The sequence below is a fragment of the Trachurus japonicus genome, chromosome 8 (genome assembly GCF_045865225.1).
Source record: "Trachurus japonicus isolate A0001 chromosome 8, Traja_1.0".
Lineage (NCBI taxonomy): Eukaryota > Metazoa > Chordata > Actinopteri > Carangiformes > Carangidae > Trachurus > Trachurus japonicus.
In genome coordinates, this window is record NC_140914.1 from 26,195,686 (window position 1) to 26,221,804 (window position 26,119).

The 26,119-nt window shown below is 41.8% G+C and overlaps 3 protein-coding genes across 3 annotated transcripts; 2 read left to right on the forward strand and 1 right to left on the reverse strand.

The window, feature by feature from the left end:
- The first annotated feature begins 8,031 nt into the window (after positions 1-8,031).
- dnase1 (deoxyribonuclease I) lies at positions 8,032-10,981 on the forward strand. The gene is made up of 8 exons (XM_085785041.1): positions 8,032-8,183; positions 8,729-8,817; positions 8,911-8,994; positions 9,179-9,294; positions 9,929-10,041; positions 10,175-10,329; positions 10,435-10,528; positions 10,873-10,981. The coding sequence occupies exons 1-8, from the start codon at positions 8,046-8,048 to the stop codon at positions 10,939-10,941; spliced, it is 858 nt and encodes a 285-aa protein (XP_085641167.1). The 5' UTR covers positions 8,032-8,045; the 3' UTR covers positions 10,942-10,981.
- Positions 10,982-12,127: 1,146 nt separating this feature from the next.
- On the reverse strand, positions 12,128-16,605 carry eci1 (enoyl-CoA delta isomerase 1). Its single transcript, XM_085785042.1, has 7 exons — positions 16,532-16,605; positions 15,625-15,753; positions 14,995-15,122; positions 14,716-14,862; positions 14,502-14,623; positions 14,145-14,323; positions 12,128-13,017 (listed from the first exon to the last, which is right to left on the reverse strand). Exons 1-7 carry the CDS (start codon positions 16,572-16,574, stop codon positions 12,851-12,853), a joined length of 915 nt encoding a protein of 304 aa, XP_085641168.1. The 5' UTR covers positions 16,575-16,605; the 3' UTR covers positions 12,128-12,850.
- A 1,334-nt stretch (positions 16,606-17,939) lies between these two features.
- LOC146983442 (growth hormone secretagogue receptor type 1-like) lies at positions 17,940-23,967 on the forward strand. The gene is made up of 5 exons (XM_085785612.1): positions 17,940-18,075; positions 18,846-19,021; positions 20,306-21,185; positions 22,574-22,654; positions 23,957-23,967. Exons 1-5 carry the CDS (start codon positions 17,940-17,942, stop codon positions 23,965-23,967), a joined length of 1,284 nt encoding a protein of 427 aa, XP_085641738.1.
- The last annotated feature ends 2,152 nt before the right edge of the window (positions 23,968-26,119 follow it).

Consider the following 26,119-nt stretch of genomic DNA (forward strand, 5'->3'; position numbering starts at 1 on the left):
GTCGTTTCCCATACGACGGGGAGCGAATAGCTGTGATTCAGTCACCACTATGCTGCTGAAGATGAAGAGAAATCAGGAAATTCAATACATTGTTTTGTATGAAATACAATAAAAAAGATTAAAGAAATTTCACAATAAAATGTACTGAAGCTTCTTAGTCACAGACAATTCCCATTAACATCTTTGACAGATTAGGTAGCCTACTCTGAAAAAAAAAAACAACAACTCATGATCATGTTACTTTATTAATGTTCATAATTCAGACTGCTCAGTGAAATGTGTAAATTTGACTTGTCTGAGAGATGTAACATGAACCAGCAGACTGAATGATGGCAGCTGATCACCAGCTCACTTTGACCCTCCGTGTTTCGGTGACCACTGCGTCAGAGGTGAAGCAGCAGTGTGATGAATGTCTCAGCCTCACAGCAGGCTTCTTTTAACATGAAGAATCTCGGTTAGGTCTACCGAAATATCTCGCCGACTAAATTAAACCGAAATTTGATCCGCAGAGGTGTGTGCATGTGCATGTCATGTTGATGACGCACTCAGGTGTTCAGTGTGTTCCTCGGTGTCTGAAAAATCCGGTGTCAAAGTCAAATGAAATGAGACAAAGTAACAACAATAAACCACAAAGTAGCGAGCTGAAGTTCACAAACAACAGTGAGCATAATAGCCTATTAAACACATATAATGTTATACATTTGTCATTTTTAAATTTTCAAAAATGATCACCGTGAATCACCTAAACCGAACATTTTGGTTTCCCGAAAAATGTCCCCATAAAGAAGCCTGCTGTGAGGCTTCATTCATCAGGCAACTGGACACTACCAGCGACCTATCAAAGAATATCGTTGTTCTCATCGATCACGGAATATTTTGGAGATATGGATATTATTCCTCGCGCTCTGTTGCATCTCCGGGACATCTGCTCTGGGTTTGGACTTAGAGTGGACGCTGATACTGACCAGCTCACTGTTGTCGTCTCCTACGACGGGGAGCGAGTAGCTGCGATTCCAGTCACTGTGCTGCTGAGGGTGGGTTGGAGGATCATATCGAAACTTTGCAGCATAGTAGGCGTGGGATCAGACGCCCGGAGCACTGAGGTGTGACCATAGACCCGACATGGGAAACTCCGGAGTGTGATGCTGATTGGATTGGCTGAGAGACATCACCTGTGTGACGTCACCGGCCCCAGCCAACAGCTACAGACTCCGAAAAAAAACTTATAGCTGAGCTTTTTTTTTCTTTTTCCTTGCAATTTTAACTTAGTCTATTTGTTTAATTTTTTCCCTCCTCTTCAGCCCACTTGTTCTTGTTTTTTTCCTCAACTATTGCACTATGAAGACAAAGATTAGAGTAGCCTACTATCTGCTGGGACCTTTCTTCTTCTTCGAGAACTTTCTGAGAGGAAGTGATTCAACAGCATGGGAGGTGTTGTGTCATGGGGAGGACATCGACAGCCTCACAGAATGTATCACTGAATACATCCCAACTTCTGTGTGGAAAACAACAACAAACCATGGATGACTGCTGACAAAGGCTCTCCTGGAGGAGAAGAAGAGAGTCTTTAGGCCAGGAAACAAGGAGGAGCTGAAGGCTGTGCAGAGGGAGCAAAGCCCCCTCCTGCTGGCTCCATGGATGGACCCTCTGCAGTTTGCCTATCAGCGTAGGATCTGGGTGGACGATGCTGTCATCTACCTCCTACATAGAGCTCTTTCTCACCTGGAGAAACCTGGGAGTACTGTGAGAGTCATGTTTTTTGATTTCTCTGGTGCTTTCAATTAAACAAAACCTGTGATCCTGAGGGAGAAGCTTGAACTCTCAGGAGTGGACCATCACCTAACATCATGGATCCTGGACTGTCTCACTAACCGTCCACAGTCTGTGTGTCTGACACGGTTGTCTGCAGCACGGGGGCCCCACAGGGGACGGTCCTGGCTCCGTTCCTCCTCCTCACCCTTTACACTGCAGACCTCCATCACAACACACCCACCTGTCACCTGCAGAGGTTCTCTGGTGACTCTGCCATCGTCGGCCTCACTACAGATGAGGATGTACAGAGAACTGATTGGGGACTTTGTAGACTGGTGCCTGAATCACCTCCAGATCAATGCAGGAAAAGACTAAAGGGCTGGTGGTGGATTTCCGCAGGTGTAAAAACCCATCACCCTCACCGGGGAACATTCAGGGAAGGGACATTGAGATGGCTATACATTTCTTTGCTGTTGTCTGCTGCTGAAACCTTGTAAAAACACCAACGGTGTGTGTTCACAAACTCGGTGGAGTGGGGAATGCTGTGGATCAAAGTGGAACAAGAATTAACTTTTATATTGACAAGAGTCAACACACACAACCTGGGACTACACACACTGATCTAGACTTGTCTTCTCTCAGCCTGATTTGTTGGAGCTGTTGGAACCATTTCATGTAAAGTTTATGGTTGTGAGCTGAATACATTTTGCATTACTGACATTAAAGAATTACAGTTACAGTTACACCTTGTCTGTCTTTTCTTATAGAACTGAATCAATGAGCCTTAAACATCCTGTGTTTTATTCTTGCTGTTTTATATGAAGTTTCCAGTGTGAGCCAATCAGAGTGAGGGCTCCAGGACTGTTTTCCCCAAATTTTCTTTTCGAAAATAACTTTGAAAACATAACCATCAGTAGAATAAATGGTGTTCCCCCGAAAATTGACGTAAATTTTCGGAAAAATAACCATCAGTAAAGGCAAGGCAGGCAAGGCAATTTTATTTGTATAGCCCGTTTTTACAAACAGTTTGTCTCAAAGGGCTTTACATGGCATCGTAACAACATCCTCTGTCCTTAGACCCTCACATCGACTGAGGAAAAACTCCATGGAAACCCTTTTAACAGGGAAAAATCGGAGAAACCTCAGGGTGAGCAACAGAGGAGGGATCCCTCACCCAGGACGGACAGACGTGCAATAGATGTTGTTACAGACAAGAAAACAGTTTACAGTTTGTCATAGAATGTGCGAAATATGGAAATGTTAGCAGGAGTTGATGAAGGCAGTCTCTGGTGAGGGGAGGGGGCAGGGGGGCGGGGGCGGTCAGCTCGATGGGAGGACTGGGTGGCAGACTGGTCCATGGGAAGGAAGGGGAGGCCGGTCTAACAGCAGGGGAAGGGGAGGGAGGGGGGCGATGCAGGCGGCGGCTGGTGCAGAGAGATGGAGCTCCGGTGGATCTGAGGAAACACAGAGAGAGTGCGAGACACCAAGGCCAAACTACAAAGTACAACAGAAAATGACAGTTCAAAAATAAATGAATGTCAATTCCCCCCCCAATCAAATTTCGGGGGAATGTCAATTTGTTTCCCCCCAAATTTTGGAGAACGTCAATTTGCCCCCCCCCACCCAAATTTCGGGGGAACGTCAACCCCCCCCCCCCCAACATTTCGGGGGGACGTCAGTTTGCCCCCCCCCCCCCAATCAATTTGCCCCCCCCAAAAAAAAAAAAAAAAAAAAAATTCGAGGGAGCGTCACTTTTGTCCCCCCCAAATTTTCGAAAAAATAACCAAAAATTTTCGAAAAAATAACCATCAGTAGAATGAATGACGTTCCCCCGAAAATATACATATTTCCGATTTCGGCACAGGCCTAACCGAGATTCTAAATATTAAAGGAAACCAACTGGTAATCATATACTGGAGACTACCAGCAACACCTATCAAAGGAGATTGTTCTCATTGATCACTGAATATTTTGGAAAAATGCATATTCCCCGCGCTCTGTTCCATCTCTGCTCAAACATCTGCTCTGGGTTTGGACTCAGAGTAGACGCTGATGCTGATCAGCTCAATGTTGTCATTACCTACGACGGGCTGCAAGTAGCTGTGATTCCAGTCACTGTGCTGCTGAAGGTGGTTTGGAAAATGATTTCTAAACTTAGCAGCATAGTAAGTGTGGGATCAGACGTGCGGAGCAGTTCTTCTGGGCGGATCACTGAAGTGTGACTGGCTATAGACCGCCCACGGGAAAAACCGGAGTGTATGCTGATTGGATTGGCTGATATATCACCTGTATGACGTCACCTGCCCCAGCCAACAGCTCCAGGTTGAATCAGACTCCTTTCAAGTTACTCATCAACGGTGTGTGTTCACAAACTCAGTGGAGTGAAGGACGCCGCGGATCAGAGTGAAACAAGAAAGAAGTTCCAACAGCTTTCATACTGACAAGAGTCAACACACACAACCTGGGACAACACACTCTGACCCGGACTTGTCTTCTCTCTGTCTGATTTGTTGGAACCATTTCATGTAAAGTTTATGGTTGTGAGCTGAATACATTTTGTATGATTGACATTAAAGAATTACAGAAGTCAGTTAAACCTTGTCTGTCTTTTCTTCTGGAAGTTGAACCAATGAGCCTTAAACGTCCTGTGTTTTATTCTTGCTGTTTTACATGAAGTTTCCAGTGTGAGCCAATCAGAGTGAGGGCTCCAGGACTCTACCATCAGTAGAATGAATGACGACCCCCCCCCAATGTCAATTTGTTTCCCCCACCCAAATTTCGGGGGGACGTCAATTTGCCCACCCCTCCACCAAATTTCGGGGGAACGTCAATTTGCCCCCCCCCCCCCCCCAAATTTCTCTCTGTCTGATTTGTTGGAACCATTTCATACAAAGTGTATGGTTGTGACCTCAATACATGTATTATTACATTAAAGAATTACATAAGTCAATTATACCTTGTCTGTCTTTTCTTTTATGACCATGAACCTCAAAGGTCCTGTGTTTTATTCTTGCTGTGCCTGTTTTATATGAAGTTTCCAATCAGAGTGAGGGCTCCAGGACTCTTTGCAACTGCCCTTCTTTGATGTCCTTTACTCTGAAACATTAAATAATTATTTTATATAAGAGACAAAAAAAGAATAGTAAAGTAAAATGGTAGCCTACTCATCAACGTTGTGTGTTCACAAAATCAGTGGAGTAATCTCAACTATCACACTAGGAAACCTGGCAATCTCATAAAATGCCCTTTAGTCCCAGGTTATGTGTGTTGATTCTTGTCAATAAATTGTTGGAACTTCTTTCTTGTTTCACTCTGATCGGCAGCATCCTTCACTCCACTGAGTTTATGAACACGCACCATTGATGAGTAACATGAAAGACCAGACCAGCCAGCCAGCAACGACCGCCTAACCAAAAACAGCTAACTTAAAGCAGAAGTAAGCGGAATGTTTGTGCTAATATAAGTCTTAAATAGTTATATCTTCCAACAGCAATCACTTAAATAGAGTGTTTGGTCTGAAACACGGGTCTGTCAGTCACTCTGCTCTGCTGTAAGCCGAGGAGAAAACTTTCCTTGTATACCTTTATCCAATGAGGAGAGAGAACGGCATAAAGGGGCAGTCCTCTCTGTGTGTGCAGCCAAGGGATGCGCGTGAATGTGGTGAAGTAAGGACAAGGACCAATAGATCCATGACGAGGGCGGGGGCTGCTAACTCAATAAAACAGGACTACCAGGAACTCCAAGCCAAACTGGAAAAAGTATTTCCAAAAGGAAAATGCATGTGAATGCTGAAAGCCATTGCTGAAGCCAGTTTGCATAAGAAATTGTCAAAGAGAGCAAGTAGGGATATGTCATGCAACAGACATGCCTAAGGCAGGAGTCAAACCTATGACCTGATGATTAGTAAACTGATGCTCTAACCACTCCACCACAGAGGGCATGAGCCGAGTGGCTTTCAAGCTGTCATAAATCAAACATGGTTGAATGATATCTAAAAGCCTTGTGAACATTTTACATGTTGAATTAAGTCTATAGCTAAAAGTATGATAAAATAGTAAAATTTGAAAGAGGCTGAAGTTTTGAAGACTGCTGCCATTCATACCAATGTGATGATGTGCAGCAAACTGACGTACGAGTGATCAGTGAGTCTCTTAACGAGCTCCAACCAGTTTCAGTACATTTCAATCTGAGAGCAGCGCAAGAAGCATCTTAACACAATCCAAGAGAGAAAGACAAAGAGGAAACTGGGGGAATAATGGTTGAATGATGAAAGCCAAGCAAAAGAAAATTGGTGCGGACCAAGAGTGCGACTGTTGTGTTCACACTTACCCAAACACAATTCACTCAAGCCCAAAGTTCAACTTGGCCGATCTAAACACTGCCTGTGTGAAAATACCAAAGTGTATTTAAAGAGAAAAGGGCTTCTTCAAGGCTTTGTTTGCACTTTTTTCTAAAAACAGGAAATGAGACAACCATAACAGCAGGGGGAACACAGGAAGACAGAACACTGACTACAAAATAAAACAGGAAATAAAGAGGGAACCAAAAGACACAGACCATGACAGTAAGTGCATAGCTATAAGGTCTCTGTACTCTTGTGTGTTGGACTCCTGGTTGACTTTGTGAAGTCTCCTCCAGTCTCTTGCTGTTTTTGAATTTTATATTTTTTGCTGGTTTTTGCTGCTTTCATTCCTGGGTTTTGCTTCCATTTTGGATTTTAATTCTACAAGTAAGTCTCTTTTTGTTATTAAAATAAATTTTCATTTTTTGGGGTGAAAAAAAAAACAACCCCCAAAAAAAGAAAGATACTTGGTCTCTTGTAACAGCATGAACTGGACAATGTCATCATTCTAAGAATGCAGAGGTGTGTAGCTTGCTTTAGAAGTAATGATTGTTATTTTCAACAATAATAACAGGAACAAGACTAAATTGAGAAATATATGACCTATAGACAGAGGAAATGCAGTTAGGCAAGTGAGGTGTGCAATGTAAATGTACCTAGCATTCTGTATGCAGAAGGAAAAGATGACCATATAAAGTCATGTGTGGCAAGGAGTGGTGTTTTCAATGTTATATAAGGGGGGAAATAGAGATAACTAAGGAAGGCAGAGACATAGGATAAATCAAGCAAATGTTTTTTATTTAAATAATACTGAAATCAAGGTTGAACCTACAAATGAGAAAATTTGAACTGCTGTAAAAGAAAGAGATTTGAAACACAGCACCCCTTTTGTTTGATGTTACAAACTACTACCGCGGGAGCACTCTGCCTAACAAATAGCTTGTCACTGGAGACCCATATCAACACCTCCTCTCTGGGTTCCCTAACCTCATACGCCCATGTTCTCGTCTGCGGTGGCTAAGCACGGCGTGGAACACCATATCATCACAGTGGGCCCCCTATGCATGGGCCCGCCGCTTTGACCCAGCCAAGCTGGCGATCGCGACTGAGGAGTTTGCTACTATGGAGCATCTCTGCATAGTGCACCGTTCAAATAGCCTGTGGGCCTCCCCCTCAGACATAGTTACTAAGCTGAAGATGGTTGGCGGTTGACCACAACCCCTCACCAATACTCTGGCTTGCAAATATAGAACTTCTCCACTCACATGGCGGGGGCCACTATTTTTTCCAAGGTGGATCTGGTGTGGGGGTAGGGTGGTGGTGGCGGGCGGGTCCATCCGCAGGATGTGCCCAAAAAGGCTGTCATTACACCCTTTGGCCTTTTCGAGTTCCTGCGAAGGCCTTTCGGCCTCAAAGGGGCGGCACAGACATTTCAGCGTCTGATGGACTGTGCAGAAAGACATGCCGCTCTTGTTTGTTTACTTGGATGACGTTCTCGTAGCCAGTGCGTCCACAGTGGGGGTGGTGTGTGAGCAGTGCGTGGGTGGTGCCTGGCAGCCGCTGGCCTTTTTCAGCAAGCAGCCCCACGACAATGCACCTTTGATAGAGTGTTCGTCTCCGCAATATAATGATTATGCTTTTGTTTTCAATATCTTTGATCTATAACTTCCTCATGTTATTACAAACTTGCGCTTTATTTTTGCTTACATGTTCGAAATAAATAAAATTCAATAAAAATATGGATATAAGAAATATGAGATACTGTACTGACAATAATATGGATATAGCAACTGAAGTTGTTGTACTATCCTCATGGTTACATTTTCACTTGCATTGTACTCACTGCAAATCACAGTCCAACCACTCCTCTTCTGGTTAAATCGTGACAATAAGAGACTGCAGTTTAAGAACAAGGGAAAAATCAACTCATGTCTGACCTCTTTGACCCAGGATGCGTTTGGTGTGTGCTTTGGGTCTGTTTATGACCCTGGTGCATCTGTCTACTCCTCTGATGCTGGGAGCCTTCAACATCAAGACATTCGGTGTCAACAAAGCCTCCAACATCACTCTGATGGACCTCATCAGCACGGTCTGAAACTCCACTGTTTGATTTTACTATCTGCATTTCACCATACTCATAATACTCACATTTGGAATATGAAGGGAATATATTTTGAAGGATGCTGTACCAGACTTTAGCCTAGGCTACATTTGACCTCCCTTCCACTATCTTGACCTGCATGTTATGCCTTTACAGCTAGTGGGAATACTATATATCTCATTATATTGCAGTCTAAGGATTCCAGATCCACAATGTTGGAAGAGCTAAATTTAGAGGAATTTAGATGAGATCGAATTTTAGTACATTTATGGGTCAACCTTTAAACTCTGGGTCCTACATTTCCCACAATACAAACGACAGCATCCCATATAACCCTGTATAACTCAGATGACATTACTATGACATCGTCAGGGTTATTGTCTGTTTTCTATTCTGAGTGAGACGGGTAGTAGCCAATTACGATGACTACTGAGCAGCCTTGTATAAAATTAATTTTTGTTCATGATATAATACAAAAAGTCACAGAGTTTGATCAGATGTGTGATGTTTTGTGGTTTCTCGGTGCGTTACAGATCGTCCACCGCTTTGACATCATTCTGATCCAGGAAGTCAGAGACAACGATCTGTTGGCGACCAAAACGCTCATGGAGCATGTCAACGAGTTAGACACACTCTTTTAATACTCATATACTGTATATACATAGCATATATTACAAAAGATAAGATAAGTGTGTGTGTATGTGTGTTTTCCCAGAGGTTCTAATTTCACTTACAAGCACATCGTGAGCGAGCCTCTGGGCCGGACCTCCTACAAGGAGAGATATCTTTTCCTCTACAGGTACAAAAATGTTTCACATGTATAAGTACAATGACAACAGAATAGAAGAAGTATCAAAACTATACGCACAGCAGAATGGTGAGAGTTATAGTGATATTATTAAAAAATATATGTGAAAACTGCTGATACAGAAACAGTATGTGGTCTTAGTCACTGTAAGTTAAGACATGTCTTGTTTCTCCAGGGAGCAAACAGTGTCTGTGGTTAAAAACTACACCTATGAAGGCAACGATGAGGTCTGTGGGACTGACACCTTCATCAGAGACCCCTTTGTTGTCATGTTCTCCTCCAAATACACCGGTAAGCTGTACATTCCCACTCAGATTACCACCAATCACCTTTAAGATACAGATAGGACAGACGCTGTCCTGGGTGTTCAAATTAAAAAGGCAGTTAAAGGGATAGTTCACCCAAAATTCAAATTTCACTCATTATCTACTCACCCTCATGTCGACTAAGAGCTGTGAGTCGCGGACCCCCCCGTAACAGCAGTATTTGTCCATATAATGGTTGTCAATGGATACCAACTTTCTTCGTCCAAAAAGACACACCACAAAAACATCCAAATACCTCCATACTGCTTGTCTGTAATGTCCCTCTTGTATTGAAGCCCCGACATGAGAAATTGTTCCGCCGGTCAGTGCAAATCACGCGAGATTTGGACTTACACAGGAAGAGCAGTGAACTGAGACACTGGGAGTTTCCGCTACAAACAAGCTTAAAATATAGACTTTTTTTCCCTTTTTTTTCCCGGAACAATTCTCACAGCTCTCAGTTGAATGAGGGTGAGTAGATAATGAGTGAAATTTGAATTTTGGGTGAACTATCCCTTTAAATCAGTGTGATTTCAGTGATCTAGACTCTGTCTGCAATATCCTGTCCATCTTCAGTCATCCCTCTCTCCGTTCCCTCCTCTCTCCCTCTTGTTTTGTAGTTTTGGAGAACTTTGTCCTGATCCCTCAGCACACCTCTCCAGACTTTGCTGTGAAGGAAGTGAACGCTCTCTATGATGTGGTGACTGATGTCCGCAAACGCTGGGATACCAATGTGAATACTTCAACAAAAACCTATTCATAACATCAAAATCATAATTTGAACATTAATGTGTAAGAAGAGGTGAAGGGGACAAGGGATACATTTGATGAAATATGAGAGGAGACTAATCAGACTGTCTCTGCAGGACATCGTTCTGCTGGGAGACTTCAACGCAGGCTGCAACTACGTATCAGGCTCTGACTGGCAGGAGATCCGCCTCTTCACTGACAAGAGCTTCCACTGGCTGATCCCTGATGAGGCCGACACCACAGTGACACACACCAACTGCCCTTATGACAGGTACATTACACTACACTACACTACACTACACTACACTACACTACACTACACTACACTACACACACAATGGCACTGGTAATCACACCTCTCATTGTGCGTTTGCAGGATTGTGGTCACCACCGACATGATGAAGGGTGTGGTGCCGAATAGTGCTGCGGTCTACAACTACATGGAGGACCTGGGTCTCAGCCAGGAGCTGGTAAAAGGAGCTCCAGCTTTAACCCTCTTTCATGATAGAGTTGGCTTCTTTTATAAAGGACACATGTTATGTCTAAGAGGCAACTTCCCACAAACTGAAAACCAATACAATGTTTCTGAGCAGCAATGTTGTTGCAGCAACTTACTATTCAAACAGAACCATACAGGTGTTGTTGGATGTTTCAGTCCTTTAACATGATTAAATGATTAAGGTCTGCTTTGCAAAATGGTGAATAGAGCCAATGACAGTACTACCCTTAATTTTGGTCCAGTTTGTGCCATCTGCCAAAGTGGACCACCAACAAATAATACTACAATGAAACTGTTTTTTCTTCTCTCTCTCAGGCACTGGCTGTCAGTGACCATTACCCTGTGAAGGTGGAGTTGGCCAGGCTCCTGCTGGCCAGGCCATAGGTCAATCAACTGTGCAACAGGTCTCCGGGCTCAATCTACATGATTGTTCGGTGGAGGAATTCTCTCCAACCACACAGCCAGGAATTAATAAAACAAAATAAAACATGTCTTTGCAATTTTGTTTCTTTGAGAAAGCACAAAGAAGAAGAAGAAAAAAAGAGAGGACAATTTCTTATTTAAGTGCATAAGGGGAGGCACATGACAAAATAGCCTCCTCTGATCATCAATGTTTCCATAAGGGAAAACTAAAGTCTGCTCATCTTGATTAGTGACACAGGTTTCTGTGATGGAAACTGAAAATCTTGGAAGAAGTGGGGTTGAGTGGGTTTTTCCAAAAATGATGAGACATTATAATCTACTTTCATGACGTTCACAGACACCTGAGATTAAAGGGATAATGAAGAGTTTTGGAAAGCTTTCACACTACATTTCCCATGAGCCTCTGCGCGCACAGAGAAATTCTTGGACCAGCGCAAGACGGATGTAAGCGAAAAGAATGTTTTCAAATCATAAATGAAAGTCAGAGGTTCAAAGACGATCAGATACCGTCGTAGTTCTGACCATAAACAGCGATCTGGCGCCGTTATTCCCATGACCTGCCGGGCAGCGTCCGGGAAACCGAAAATAGGAAATACTGGGTGAGCCGACCACTAAATAATAATAATAACAAAATAACGATAAAGACAAAGACAAAATTATATATTTATCCAAAATAGACCATTAACAAGTGTGGGTAACGTAGATTCATCCACATTAATATGAGACTTTTAAACTTTTATAACCAAATACAAACTCCTTGTTGTCCCTTTAAAGCGATCCGGTCGTTTTGGCTAACTTTTTGTCAGCCGATGGAGTTAGCAGCCCCCGCCCTCGTCATGGATCTATTGGTCCTTGCCCCTACGTCACCACATTCACGCGCATCCCTTGGCTGCACACACAGCCCTTCATGCCGTTCTCTCTCCTCATTGGATAAAGGTTGTAGGATACAAGGAAGTATACAAGAAGTTTTCTCCTCGGCTTACAGCAGAGCAGAGTGACTGACAGACCCGTATTTCGGACCAAACACTCTATATAAGTGATTGCTGTCGGAAGATATAGTAACTATTTAAGACTTATATTAACGCAAACATTCCGCTTACTTCTGCTTTAACTAGGGCCACAAAATGAACTTAACACATTGACCACATCAATTCAACCATTTATTCACAAAACAAACAAGACAAAGTTAATGTATACAAATCTGTTAGAGAGAGGATAAAGGCTTTGCCCACTGTGGGGGACTTGTTATTGTCCTTGTAGGTACAGTAATGCCAGGCACTTAAAGTAGTCAAGGCCTGTCTGTGGAAATAATTAACTATTACTCAACCATTCCCCAAACAGTGACTATTCAAGCACAACTTAACTGTAGCAAAGGCACGGCAGACCAGCAATCGATGATAGTAGATTTTGAATGGTAACTCATTAGAGCTGTACAAGACAGGAAGCTTTCTTAGGCATAGTAATAGTGGCAGGAGTTAGTTTTGGGTAACTGGGTTTACCCTACAGTCTTTTGAAACAATGATTAATTTCCTCAAGACTCCTGAAAAGACTCTAACTTCTGAAACTTAAACTGATTAAAGTAAATAAACTAACTCATAAAAATGACACACAAACATATTATTATCACTAGTGTCTGTCCTGGTCTGTGTCTCCTGAGCTTCCTATGCTGCTGCCTGGTGTCAGAGGAGCAGACTGTGTTATGGTCCATGTTGCTCTCTGCTGGTTGAACACTGTCATGAACATGAGCTGCTGAGAACGGCATTTGAGAATCTCAACATGACACATGAATGGATGAAGTCAGTTGTGTTTTCCAGTAGTCTCTCTCTAATGTGTATATGTGTGTGTCATTTTAAATGCTCCCTCCTCTGGTCTAGCCTTTTCTCTTCTTCAGCATCTCCAGATACATGCGGAGCGACTTCTGAATGGAGTCTTTGGTGATGAAACTGACAAAGTTTTTGATGTCAGCCTCCCTGTTGGATGTGAGCTTGTCGATGGTCGGCTTCCTCATCATGGACTTGGTGATCTGCCTGGCGTGGTCTGTAAAGTGAACGGATCAACAGTCAGCTCACTGACCATTCAATTGTCAAAAGTGTTCACTGGACTCACTTTGAGCAGTGAAAGTCTGTTTCAATTACAGTATTTTTGACCATTTATAACACTGATCAGAAATAAAAATCTGTAACAACAAAAATAGATGACTGTTTTTGTTGTTGTTGTTACTGAACTGGGACTTTTTCTTTTCCGAGCCAAGCCATTAAAAGCTAAACAAAGTTAAAGGGATAGTTCAACATTTTGGCAAATTGGCCCATTGCCATAATCCCTATAGGAGTAGGTTTGTTACCTTTAATTGTCAGTGCAAGCTACTTTTAGAACGACGGAGAAGAGCCGCACGCTGCTCAGCGCGAATGAGAATGGGATTTCTTGGTTTCCCTCATTAAACTCATCGAATACACAATCCAACAACTCAAACGCTCTCGTGGACAAGTTGTGACCTGCACATTCACCACGCTATGAGATAATAACAGAACATTATGAGACAGAGTTGTTTTAGAGGTAAATTCAAGCAAAACCGCTGATGCACGTTCCTCTCGGGGGCAGTTTTTCAGCAAGCAGTCTCTGCATTTGCCTCGAAATTAACTCTGTTAAAGTTTCAAATCAAACTGCAGGTATAATTCAGACATTCAGACATAACAATAAAATATATGCATGGCTGCTTGGTATACATCTTCAGTGAGCACCCACTTACCTTGGTGTTTTTATTGCATCTCCTCGTGTCTCTGTGTATCTGACATGTTATTGTAAGACTGATGGGCAGTTGATGACAATGTCTGTGTCAAAATTCAGATGCCAGCTCTGCCACAACTTACATGTAGGATGTTTCTTAATGCGATTAATCTCTGTGTATGTTCTGACATGCTCATCTTATTTTTGTGGTGCGTGTTTCCCCTAGCTTATTTGTCTTGCGGGGGAACGTCTGTTCCGGTGGGTGCAAGCGTAATATCGATTTAGGCTCCAAACTAACTTACAGTATATAGACGTATAAGGGGGGAAAAACGACTCAGCTTTGATTTTATTCTGAAAGAATAAAACATCCGCGATTCCGCGCCCCCGAAGCCTGCATCGCATTCATGTGAATAGCGCCGTTTGGTCGACCCGTAATGTACCTGGAATAGCCAACCACTTGGTCATGGCCTTTGTGGCTGTGGCGAGGACCTGGTCTTCAGGGACCAGCTGGTCCACCATTCCGATCTTGAGGGCCTCCGTCGGGTTGTAGAGCAGACCCAGCTCCAGGGCCATCTCTGTGGTGCGATGGCCCACTGTGTTCACCATGGTGTCCTTAAACCTGCAGGAAGCAGGAGCAGCTGGTGACTACAATGACATAACACTGCGCTGTGTGAGCACAAAGTTGCTTATTTCTCTATTTTACGACTTATTGTACAAGAAAATACGATTCTGAATAACCACTGCTGCCATCATAATGAAAACAAGTTGTTGTCATGTTGTACTGTATAACTCCTCACCAAAAAGGTGCCACAATGCCGAGCTGCGTCTCATTCAGGCCAATGCTGAAACGAGGGTTGTCTGCCATTATCCTGTAGTCACATGTCATTGCCATCAGACAGCCTCCTGCAGGACTGGAGCCCTGTGGATTGAGGGGGGACATGTACGGTTAGAGGTGATCTGCAGCACGCTTCATGGCGTTGTGTCTCTGCTCTACGCTATTTTCATACATACATTGATTGCAGCGATGGTGACCATGTTGGAGCTGTAGATCTTCAGCCACATCTCCTGAACAGCTCTCCAGAACTCTCCGCAGCTCTCTGGACTCTTCCCATACATCTCCATGATGTCCAGCCCGGCTGAGAACACCTTGGGCTGGCTCTGGATTGAAGCAGCATATTGAAGTACACACATATTTATCATGCAAGATATACAGTATGTACTTAAAACAAAACTCTAACACAAACATGAAAAGACACAGCTGTAGCGGTCTACGAGGTGGTTGTACTGCACCGAGGTGATGATGAGGCCTCGGCAGCTCTTATCCATCTCCAGCTTCTCCATGTTGATGCACAACTCTGTGAGGAAGTCCAAACTGAGGCTGTTGACAGGAGGACTCTGCAGGCACATCATCGCCACACCTACAGAAACACACGTGCAGACAGACAGAGAGACATAATGACACTTTGAACCTCAGATGAGAAGAAATCATGTGAGCACTGAGCAATGATAAGGTTAAGACATTACAGCCAGCCACATCTCATCAGATGAAAAACAGCCTAACCCTAACCATGTCAAAAAAAAACACTGAAGACAGACTGAAATGAATGGTAAAAGCCCCTCCTGAGGTGAGGATCATTCTATTCATCTGCTACTCATTCATAAAAAAGCATATTCGTTATTTCTCATTGAAGATAAAACGCTTGTCTCACCTTAAGGGTGTGTGTATTTCTTAACTCAGCTGCTCGACAGCTAACTAAACCTGACTTTACAAACCTATTTGGTAGTTACCAAACAGCTCCAGGTGCAGAACTGTCATCTGGCTAATGTATGTCTTGTAAATAATAAAAAATAAAATGAAGTGTAAATATGGATTTTAAGTGACACGTGAAATGACTGGTGTGATGACTTCACTATCTTTACCTGTACTTTGGTCCAAATCCACTTTAATCTTAGGTGAGCTGGAGTTGTTCCTCTGTTGAGTGACGAACACGGGAGACACACACACTCTGCCATGACTGCTGCTGCTGGAGGACAGCTGAGAGAGAAGACCTGCATAGACACATGTAGACAAATATCCAAACACACACACACACCATCAGTGAGGGAGTTTTTTTTTTTTCCACAAAAGGTGGACACATTTATTCTCAACATTTTGACATTATTCTCAAAGTGCATAATGAAAGAAAAATCTCCCTCCTCTCATTTTCTTTTTCATGAGTGGCCCTAATACTCTGTTAGGAAACAGAGCTGTTTTGACTTTATACATTTCAGTGTGATTTCATGTGATGACTCAGTGTCTTGTTTATGTTTAAAAAGTACACAAACCAAACTAATGCTAGTGCAAATAAAAAAAGTAAGCCCCAGTATGTAACTTATTTGGCTTTTTATTAGCAAAAAAAAACAGCACCTTATTAAGAACAATAAAATATGCAGGAGTCTTTGAAAATACTTTCAGAGATGTTGTCATGGACCTTGCAGCTCGTCTGAATGACTCGAGACAGTTCATTTAAAAATTAAATCAGCTATGAACTGTCATAATATAATATAATAACGTCTGAAACTGAGTGGTAACTCTCGGTGTGCAAGTTTACATCAACTATACAGGTTTCTGTGTGACTCTTTGTGACAGCAGCCCTGCAGCGACCTGCCACTGACCTTTACTCTACTTTCTGTGCTCACTGCTCAGCTAACTGTGCTAACTGCGCTAGCCACCGCCGGTGAGCTGCCTGCCATTAGATTAACACGTCCCGTGACAATTACTGATAACTAAAATCGATGCACTGCATTGAACTGTCGCCCTGTACCATGTCACCACATGCAGCCGTACCTGACACAGCGCCCCTGGTTCTCAGTGCAGCTCTCCAAGCCATTTTACCTTCACAGCCGCTGGAGACACACAGCGGACACTTCCGCTTTGAAAAAAAAAATCACAAAGTTAGTTTGTTCTTCGTCTGTTTGGGAGGAGGAGCGTCAGCGCCACCTGCTGGCCGGAGGCTCCACCTGAGCCTGAAGATTTGGAAATAAGACATGATATTTTATTTAATTTAATAAAAAAAACTGTACAAGAATATGAGTGAAGTGATACATTAGTGGTGTGTTTAGAAAATGCGCCACACGATGTGATAAAAAACAGTCTGTTACTGCTGCTCTGCAGGTTATTTGTGGAACAATCATTGTGGAAATATATTTTTTATTTATTTAAAGAATATATTTTCAAACTGTAGGCCTACTTGTAAACTCTGTGTGGAAGGCTATCTCTCTAAATGATGAGTTGCTTTTGTTTTCTGTATGTAGTCTATTTGTCGCATTGATCACTTGCACACTGAATCCCCCAAATCAAGACCTCTGATTCAATTAGGCTACTGTATGTATATCACTCATCCTCATTATAAGAAAACAAACAGAAGGACCATTAAGTAGGCTATTGTGTGTAGATAGTGCGAGCCCAAATAGACTGTGGCCACAATATTAGCAGGTTTACAGTTCCAGCTGAGACAGAGAGAAAAAAAGAGAGAGAGGAGAGAGAGAGAGAGAGAGAGAGAGAGAGAGAGAGAGAGAGAGAGAGAGAGAGAGAGAGGGAGAGAGAGTGAGGGTGGTCATACAGTAGGTGTGTAAGTCAAAGCACAAGTGTGTGTCAACAACGGAGAGCTTCACCAGACACAGGAGCTCCTGCATTTGTGTGAGTATATTTTACCTACATTTAGCATGTATTGTATATGTGCATGTGTGTCACTGTTATTTCAGGTTATCATTTTGTAAATATAAAAAAATAATATTTGATGGTACCTGTGATTAAAAAAAAAAATCTTAAAAAAGAATTAGGAAGTTTTAATTAAATTTTGACAGATGGACCACAGCTGTGCTCATATTGAATAGGCTACATGTCTCCACATGTGTGAAGCATGTTTTCTCTGTTAATCTAGGTCTGGAATTACAAACGCAACGTGGACAGACAAAAACAAATGCGTCAGAAAACTTATAACCTAGCTGCAAGGTTTGCATGTGTATTCATAAATGTAGAATTTACAGTAGCCTATTACAGTCATTTTCATGATCCTGTGTGTTTTCTTTTTTTTTACAGCACTTTTCCACCCTGACATCCTCTTCAGTGCAGCTGTGATTGAGCATCATAGGAAATCCATCAGTGTACGTCACCTCTTTGTCCTGTAACCTGGGGACACACACCTCTCCCCCGCTGCTTTCACTTCTTGTGTCCAACCCCACCCTGTGCTATCATGGATCTCATGGAGATGGGAGATCTGGGCAGTGGTTGTGAGGACAACAACTGTGGCCTTGCGTTGGGCTTCCAGGACGACTGCGCCCACCAAGAGTGTGAGATGCAGGAAACTGCATTTGGATTAATTGAACTAGGTGAGTAAAAAAACAACAACAACAAAAAAAACAATCATGGTAATCATACTAATGCATGCTGTTAAATGTTAAGCTGCAGAAAGAACATTTTTGTTGTAAAGAAAAGACGACAATAACAGCAATAAACATTTTTCTAATAATATTTGATATTAAATGTGGGAATAAGAACAAGAACTATTTCTTGCCAAGAGTTAACTCAAAGTATTAATATCACTGTCACATCTCATACAAGCAACTTGTTAGTTGAGCCCAGAACACAAGACACTGGTAATGAAAAAAGTGAACATAATAGCTTACCTTTAAAATTCAGTAAATAATTGTATTTGTTTGTAGCATAAATGCTAGCTGTTTCTCCCATTTTCCTAAGATAAATGGCTGCATGGTTATATAGATTATTGACAAGAAAGCCAATTTTTACAGTTACATAACATAATATTAGACTGTGTTGAGTAGGCTCAAGGGAAATGTTACATAAAACATTTTAGAGCGAATGAAGAAAGAACTTAAAAAAGAGCAAACAAATTAAACAAAAAGGCACAGCCTATCGTATTTTATTATTATTTTCATATTTACCACACCTTACACAGAGTGGCATTAATCACTGCATTTCACTCTTGGCAAGAAATGATTAAGGATTCACAAACTAAGTATAATCATCATTAGCCCTTCATGCAGTATTATTGAAAAAACAATTTTGTTGTGAACATGGCTGACTCTGGTTGAAATGTAAAGTAGTTCTGATGAGAATATGTCGATATTTAATTTCCTAGTGTGTGTGACTGTGATTTACATCCCACTGATGCTCTTCGGTCTTCTTGGAAATATACTCACAATCCTGGTGGTGTGGCTGCGTCCTCACATGAGAAGCTCCACCTACCTCTACCTGAGCAGCATGGCTGTCAGTGACCTGTTGATACTCCTGCTGCTGCCTCTGGATCTATACAAGGTACATACACACAGAACAAACACCTAAATGTCATGAAATGTGCTTTCTGATTTGATCAGGTTCTGATGTTTTGGTTAACGCTGCAGTCACATCTGAAATTAGAAATGAGGAGGGGACATGATATTTCGCTTCCTGTTGAGAGTAGTGGTTTAAACAAGCCTAATGCGTTCCCCTCAGGGAAGTCCCTGCTGCAAAATTAGGTTTCTTCTCTTAGAGGCAGAAGTCTTGTCATACTCACATCACTCATGCAGCAAGCAATGGAGGATCAAGTAATATTCAAGCGAGGGAAAATAACAATTACACTATAGTTGATATAAATTTTTAACTAACCAATTCTTCATTTCTCTGCTGTTGTGTATTGATCTGACGGCTTGTTGTAATTTTACAGCAATATTCTGATATTTTCATGCACAGCAACATCAGGTATTTTGAATTGCAAAAAATCAGCATCCGTGACACTTCAGACACTGAACTGGGATACAACCAGGGCCACCGGACATCATAGTGGTATTGCATTACAGTACTGAATGCCAGGGGGCAGTGCAGAGGGCCACATGAAATTGGATACACATATCACTTATCAAATCACACAGGAAGTTGCTTATTGACTGTAACGGTTTTAACTCCTCCACTAGTGACTTATCTAGCTATGGACCAATGGCTGCCCAAGCTGTAGAACAGGTTAACATCATCACAAAACCGGTTAAAAGCCACTGGCCAATCATATCCCTGGAAAAACCGAGTCATCATTCCTCCACAATCCCAACACTGACATTTTTTTTTTTTTTAGAATAAACTGACCAAATGAAGATGAGTAGGAATGCTTATTGATCAGTAAAATTATTTTTGCTATTGCACGCTTTCTGTGTGTGTGTCCTCTATATAAAAACAGAGCTTTCAAACTAACGGAGGGAGAATTATGCAATGAATAATAAGAATAATGGCTGCGTTTTAATTGCAACAATGACAGTTTTTCAGTTATTCTGTTACCACACTTCAGATTTGCGCTCTACTTGCCTCGTATGGTTGTAGCTGTATAAGCCTGGAAGAGACAGTCCAGTTTCAAGAACCAGTCTAAACAGGTCCCTGTCAGATACTGGGTTTAGACTATAAATAGTTTATAACAAATATGTTTTTCCTTGTCTGAACTATAAATGCATTCAACATTGGTTTGTAAACTGGGAATATTATCTTTAAACAAAGAAGTTGTGCAAATGTTGACTCCATGAGGTAGATGAAAGGTAAAGTTAAGATGTCATAAAAGAATCCTTCTGTCTCTTCCAGCTGTGGAGGCCCAGGCCCTGGCCGTTGGGAGACCTTGCCTGTAAGCTTACTATGTTCCTCTCAGAGTGCTGCACCTTCTGCACCATCCTCCACATCACCTTCCTCTCCCTGGAGAGGTACCTGGCCGTCTGCTGGCCAATCACAGCCAAGACCGTGGTGACACGGCGAAGAACCAGGGCTCTTATTGGCTGCTTGTGGCTGGGCGCAGTCGTCAGCGCAGCGCCAGTGCTGGTCATGGTGGGAGTGGAGGACGTTGGGGGAGAGGAAGTACATGTAGGTCACAGTGGATGGAGGGAGGAAGCAGGGTGGACTGGTGGGAAAGGAGAGCAGGGAGCAAATTTTATGATTGGTGGAGGGGAAAGAGAAAGTGCTCATATGCCCCTGATGGACAGAGAGCGGGAAGGATTCAATTGGGAAGAAAAAGAGAAAAAAGGATGGGGTGACAGAGTCGGGGCGTTAAGATGGTTTGGAGAGGAAGAGGAGAGGAACATGGCAACAGGAGAAACAGATGAGAAGAAACAAGGAGACAGTGGAGGAATAAAGGATGAAAAAGAAGCAGATGAGGGCAGAGAGGAAGGAAAGAAGGAAGTTGATGGAAAGCAGCAAAACAGAATGAAAGAAGATGAAGGAGGAGGGAGGAGGAGGGAAGAGGTTGATGATGGAGGTCATGAAGGACAGCTGGACAAGAGAGAGTGCCGCTGCACACACTACGCCCTCTCCTCGGGCCTGTTGTCGGCCATGATGATTCTCTCCAACTTGTACTTCCTGATCCCGCTCTGCATCCTGGGACTGGTCTACAGTCTGATTGGACGGACACTGTGGCTCCGCCCCCAAAGCAGCCGTAAGGACCAGAGTCACCGGCACACCGTCAAAATGCTTGGTGAGAAACACACACATCCACACACTCCCTCAGATAAGCCGGTGCATATTCTCATTTGCCCAGGTCATAGTATTTCAAAGGAGGTTAAATCGAAAGCAACTGGACTTAGTTATTTGTCTAGGAAGACGTTTCACCTCTCATCCAAGAGGCTTCATCAGTTCATTACGCAACTGACCAGTCCCAGCCTTTGAAACTCCCTCAGATACAATCTTTATTTCAACAACAACTCATACAAACATATTCTTACAGATGGTAAAACTAACACTAGATAATGACATGGTAAGGAGTGCTAATGTTAGCCACTATGAGCTATTTGAATTGCAGAGTGAAACTGGTGTCATGGAATATGACGCTTGATCAAAATGGTGCTTAAAATGATGCAAACTGTGAATATTTTAAGTGACATTTTGCAAAATTAAGCAATAAACTGGGACTTGCTTGATTTTGGACTCGATGGGTTGGTTAGATCAGCATGACAGGATATTTTCCTCGTATTCTAAATTAAATGAACACCATTTATTCTCTCTAACACAAACATACATCTAAACACAAACAAGACATAAGAAACACTTATTTAAAATACTAAAACATCAGAAACAAGCTCCAGCTAGCTGTTGAGTCACATCAGGGTGCAGTGAATTTTTGTTTATAATATATATAAAATCGCCATGATATGTGTGCATTTATCATGAACGTGTCATAAACATTATGTCAATGTCATAATGTTGTCATTAAAGGGATAGTTCAACATTTTGGCAAATTGTGTATTTGATGAGTTTGATGAGGGAAACCAAGAAATCCCATTAGCATACAGTAGCTCTGAGCAGCCTGGGGCTCTGCTCCGCCGTTCTAAAAATAGCTAGCACCGACAAATAAACCTACTACTATGACTATAGGGATTATGGCATTGGGCCAATTTGCCAAAATGTTGAACTATCCCTTTAAGTGTCATTCGGTTTTTGTAGGGTTAGGGTTAACCGAATGACACTTATTAACAATGTTATGGCATTGACATAATGTTTATGACACGTTCATGACTGTGTCATTGTTATAACGATACCTTCAAGTACCGTTATTTTTTTATATGGTATGACATATTGTGAGCATATGTTAAGAATTTATATCCATTTATTATAGCAATGTTATATCCTTATACATGTCTATCTGGGAAAGAAGTCTGAGGCATTTGGCCCCGACCGTATTTGAAGTGTATTTTTGGATGGATATGTCATTTACATAAACGTCAACAATATAAACATATTGGGTAGGGAAATGTATGTATTTATTAATTTGATGTTCAGATATTTCATCAATGAAAATATGTACATTGACATCAGTATATGTTATAAGTCTAATGTCTTCCTTTTATTCCACCCCTCCTCCTCCAGGAGTGATCGTCTTGGCGTTTGTCCTGTGCTGGCTGCCCTTCCACGTCGGTCGGACCATATTCTTTTTTTCTCTCGACACTGGTACTGACGGACAGGAAATGCACATGGACCCAAACTCACACTTCGATATTAACATGTCTTCTTACAGCACTGGTGGAGATATCAACACACACACCATCACCACACCCTGTAGCCACTCAGACTCCGACACACAAGTTGAAACCCTCTCTGAGACTGGACATGTGACCACACGAGCTGACAAAGTATTCTGTGACGTCTGTGCAAACACACACAGTGATGTAGAGACACACTTGACAGACACAGGGACTGAAATACGCAGCAAAGTGGGTGTTCAGGCAGACGATATGAACACAGGCAAACACCTATATTCTCATTTTATATCTCACATCAGAGGACAACACAGAAACACTGATGTGATCACACATAATTCGGATCCTAGCATTGAAATGGACGCACACGCAAATACACACACTGAGATTTCCAATGATCAGGCACATATTAATGCACCACTGGGAACATTTGCAGACAGCAGAGACACAAACACCCAAATACACGACAAGACTGCACATAAGAAGCAAAACAAGACATTCATATGCATGCACTCAGAAAATGCTGCAGATACAAACACACACGCTGTGACAGCCAGCGAGCTGTACGACGATAACACACACTTCAACAGCACATACATGCACCATGACAGCAACGGCTTTTTGTTATACTATCTGTCTCAGTATTTCAACCTGGTGTCCTCCGTCCTCTTCTACCTCAGCGCTGCTGTCAATCCCTTACTCTACAACCTGATGTCTGCCAGATACAGACACGCTGTGCACAGCCTCATACACACACAGTCTCCTACGCAGTCTCACAGACTGCGCACAACGCTCACGGCACGACACTCCACGACCACTATGTAAGGGCAAATGCAGTTCACACACAGACAGATGCACACAGCTGGCAAAAACTGGAAATTAAACATGAAAAAGTAGACTAGTCATTATCGGTACTGCAAAGATCATGACCATATAGAATACAGAATATCGACATTTTTATGTTTAAAGATTGTAATGTATATTTTAAAAAGGGCATTTTTGATGTAACAAGCAGCAGAAAATCTAATACAATGCTAATGCTGCATGTTCATTAACCTATAATAAGAAATTAGCTGGTTTACTCCAGTGGTGTATCTGAGTCTCCTGGCATCAGACATTTTGCAGCACTGTGTGTCGTTGCCACATTAAGCTAGCTGGTGATGTTCACTACATTTACTTCCAAAATGTAAAGTGACTGCTTGTGAAACAACAATGTCTTTTTCTCTCTTTTTGTCTATTTGTTTTTGGCCTCTTTATGTTTCCTGTCACTCAGCTCCACAGTAGAGCTGCAGATTTCTGCCTCCTTTCCTAGTTGTTTCAGCAGAGTGAGTTGAAAAATGAAACAATGAAGATGCGATGCACTCCAGTTCTGATGTAACTGATGCTTAAGTTGCATCTAGGTTTTTTTCTCAATACATGAGTGCAATATAATTTGCAAGATGTTTGTAAATTTGTTGTACAAAAAGCTAGAAAAGAGACTAAAAGGAGATGTACTATATCTGTTGTTGGAGTTAAACTATGGAATTACACTACCTGGATTTACGAATGTGTAGTTCATTTTCGGTTTTCAAAAAAAATGGTATGCAGGGCAATTTTTGAAGGCTACAAATGTTAATGTTTGTTTTTGTTGTTTTTCCTGCTTTCTTTTTTCTCTGATATTTAATTTTCTTTACCACTATATATTTAAATACTGTTAACTTTATTGGTTTCTTTTTCTGGTTTAGTTTTGCTTTTATGTATGTTTGTTTGTTTTTCATATTGTAAGAATGCTGGGTAGCTTAATTAGGTATGTAGGACAGGCATTACAGTAATATAAGCATTATGGGTCTGCCTGTGCCTTTTCAGTCACTACCTTGTTGATAATGTTTGTAGCTATTATGAAATGTTCGTAGCTATTATGTGATGTGACTGAATAAAGAATTTCATCTTCATCATATGTGACACATACGCATGGCTGTATAGCTGCAGGTGGCTCCTTCCTCATAGGACGCTGGTTGGTCTGACCCACAGGCAAACAGTCTGAAACCTGGAGAAATTAACCAATTGCAGTGCAAAGATTTTTTTTTTGTAAATATTTGTATAAGTAAAAATGAATCCATTGAAACTGCAGCTTGCTCATAACATGTGCACACACATTCACAGATGCACACACAGAACACAGGGCTATTATTTTGATTCATGTAGTTTCATACAGGCGGATGTTCTTTGATGTAATATATATATTACATTACATGTACTGATGTGTCAAGAACTGATATAAAAGCCGTTATTTCATTCACAGTTGAGGTGCACCTCGGTGGAGGAGGTGACGAGACTAACATGTTTTCATCCATGTTAGTGTGTGTGTCAGCAGGAAACACTTGGATGGATTTCCTGAAGTTTGGTGAACACACTGGCCTCAGGCTGAGGGACAATTGATTTGATTGTGTCAGTGGTCCACCATCATGTCTGCCGTGAGACCGCTCTTTTTCTTCACAACTTTGTATGTTTTAAAAGGAGACTTAACATATTATAATATATGACTGTTATTGTTGCACTCTTTTAAAAATGTAATTATTATAGAAATGTAAGCCTTTCAGATAAAATATATAAATGTGACTGTTCATTTTTTTATTGTTTATTAGCTCATAGGCTTTGCTTGCTGTGCATTTATATAAAATGTCGGCAGACCAGGCTAATGCTTTGCCTCCTGTCCTCCGTTCAACCCTGCACTTGAACACACTACATACAGCTGACACAAAAGTGTGTAAAGCAACAAAGCATTTTATGGGTATATACAGTATTGTGTCAAAATAAACAAAATAATTTTATAATTCCACCATGTTAAAATGGATTCAGTGTCTGTGTCACAGAATTCACAACTGAAGTGCTCCCTCTGCTGGCCACAGAGTGGATCTGCTGCAGCACACAATGTTAACACAATACGCTTTTAATTGAGTGGGTAACTGGCATATTGTCTCCTGAACCCGCTGGTAATCAAATATCTAACACATCAGTTTTATTTTTCCTGCTAGATGAGAAGATCAGTCACTCTGTATGTAAAATCTATCTATCTTTTTTTTAAGTCTAACATCTATCACTACTTGGATTTTTATTACTGTATTGCTGTAATCAAAATTGTATTAGGCTGCCCCAGTGTTATGCCTGCTGTTCCAAAGACATATTGTCTTATTATTATGTTCCAACATGGTGTGCATATGAGAGAAAATATTGCAGGAGCCCCATATTCATCATTTTCTCCTCTGACTAAAAACTGTTGTTTCAGTGCACATTAGGGTGAAAAGGAATAACAAACAGAGTCAGGGAAATGTTATTGATCCCTGCAGGGGAAATGTCTTGTTACAATTGCAAAACACACATAGGAAATAGGAAGCGGAAAAAGTAAACACAAATATAAAAAGTCATAATGATAGGAAAGTGTGATGAATACACACTG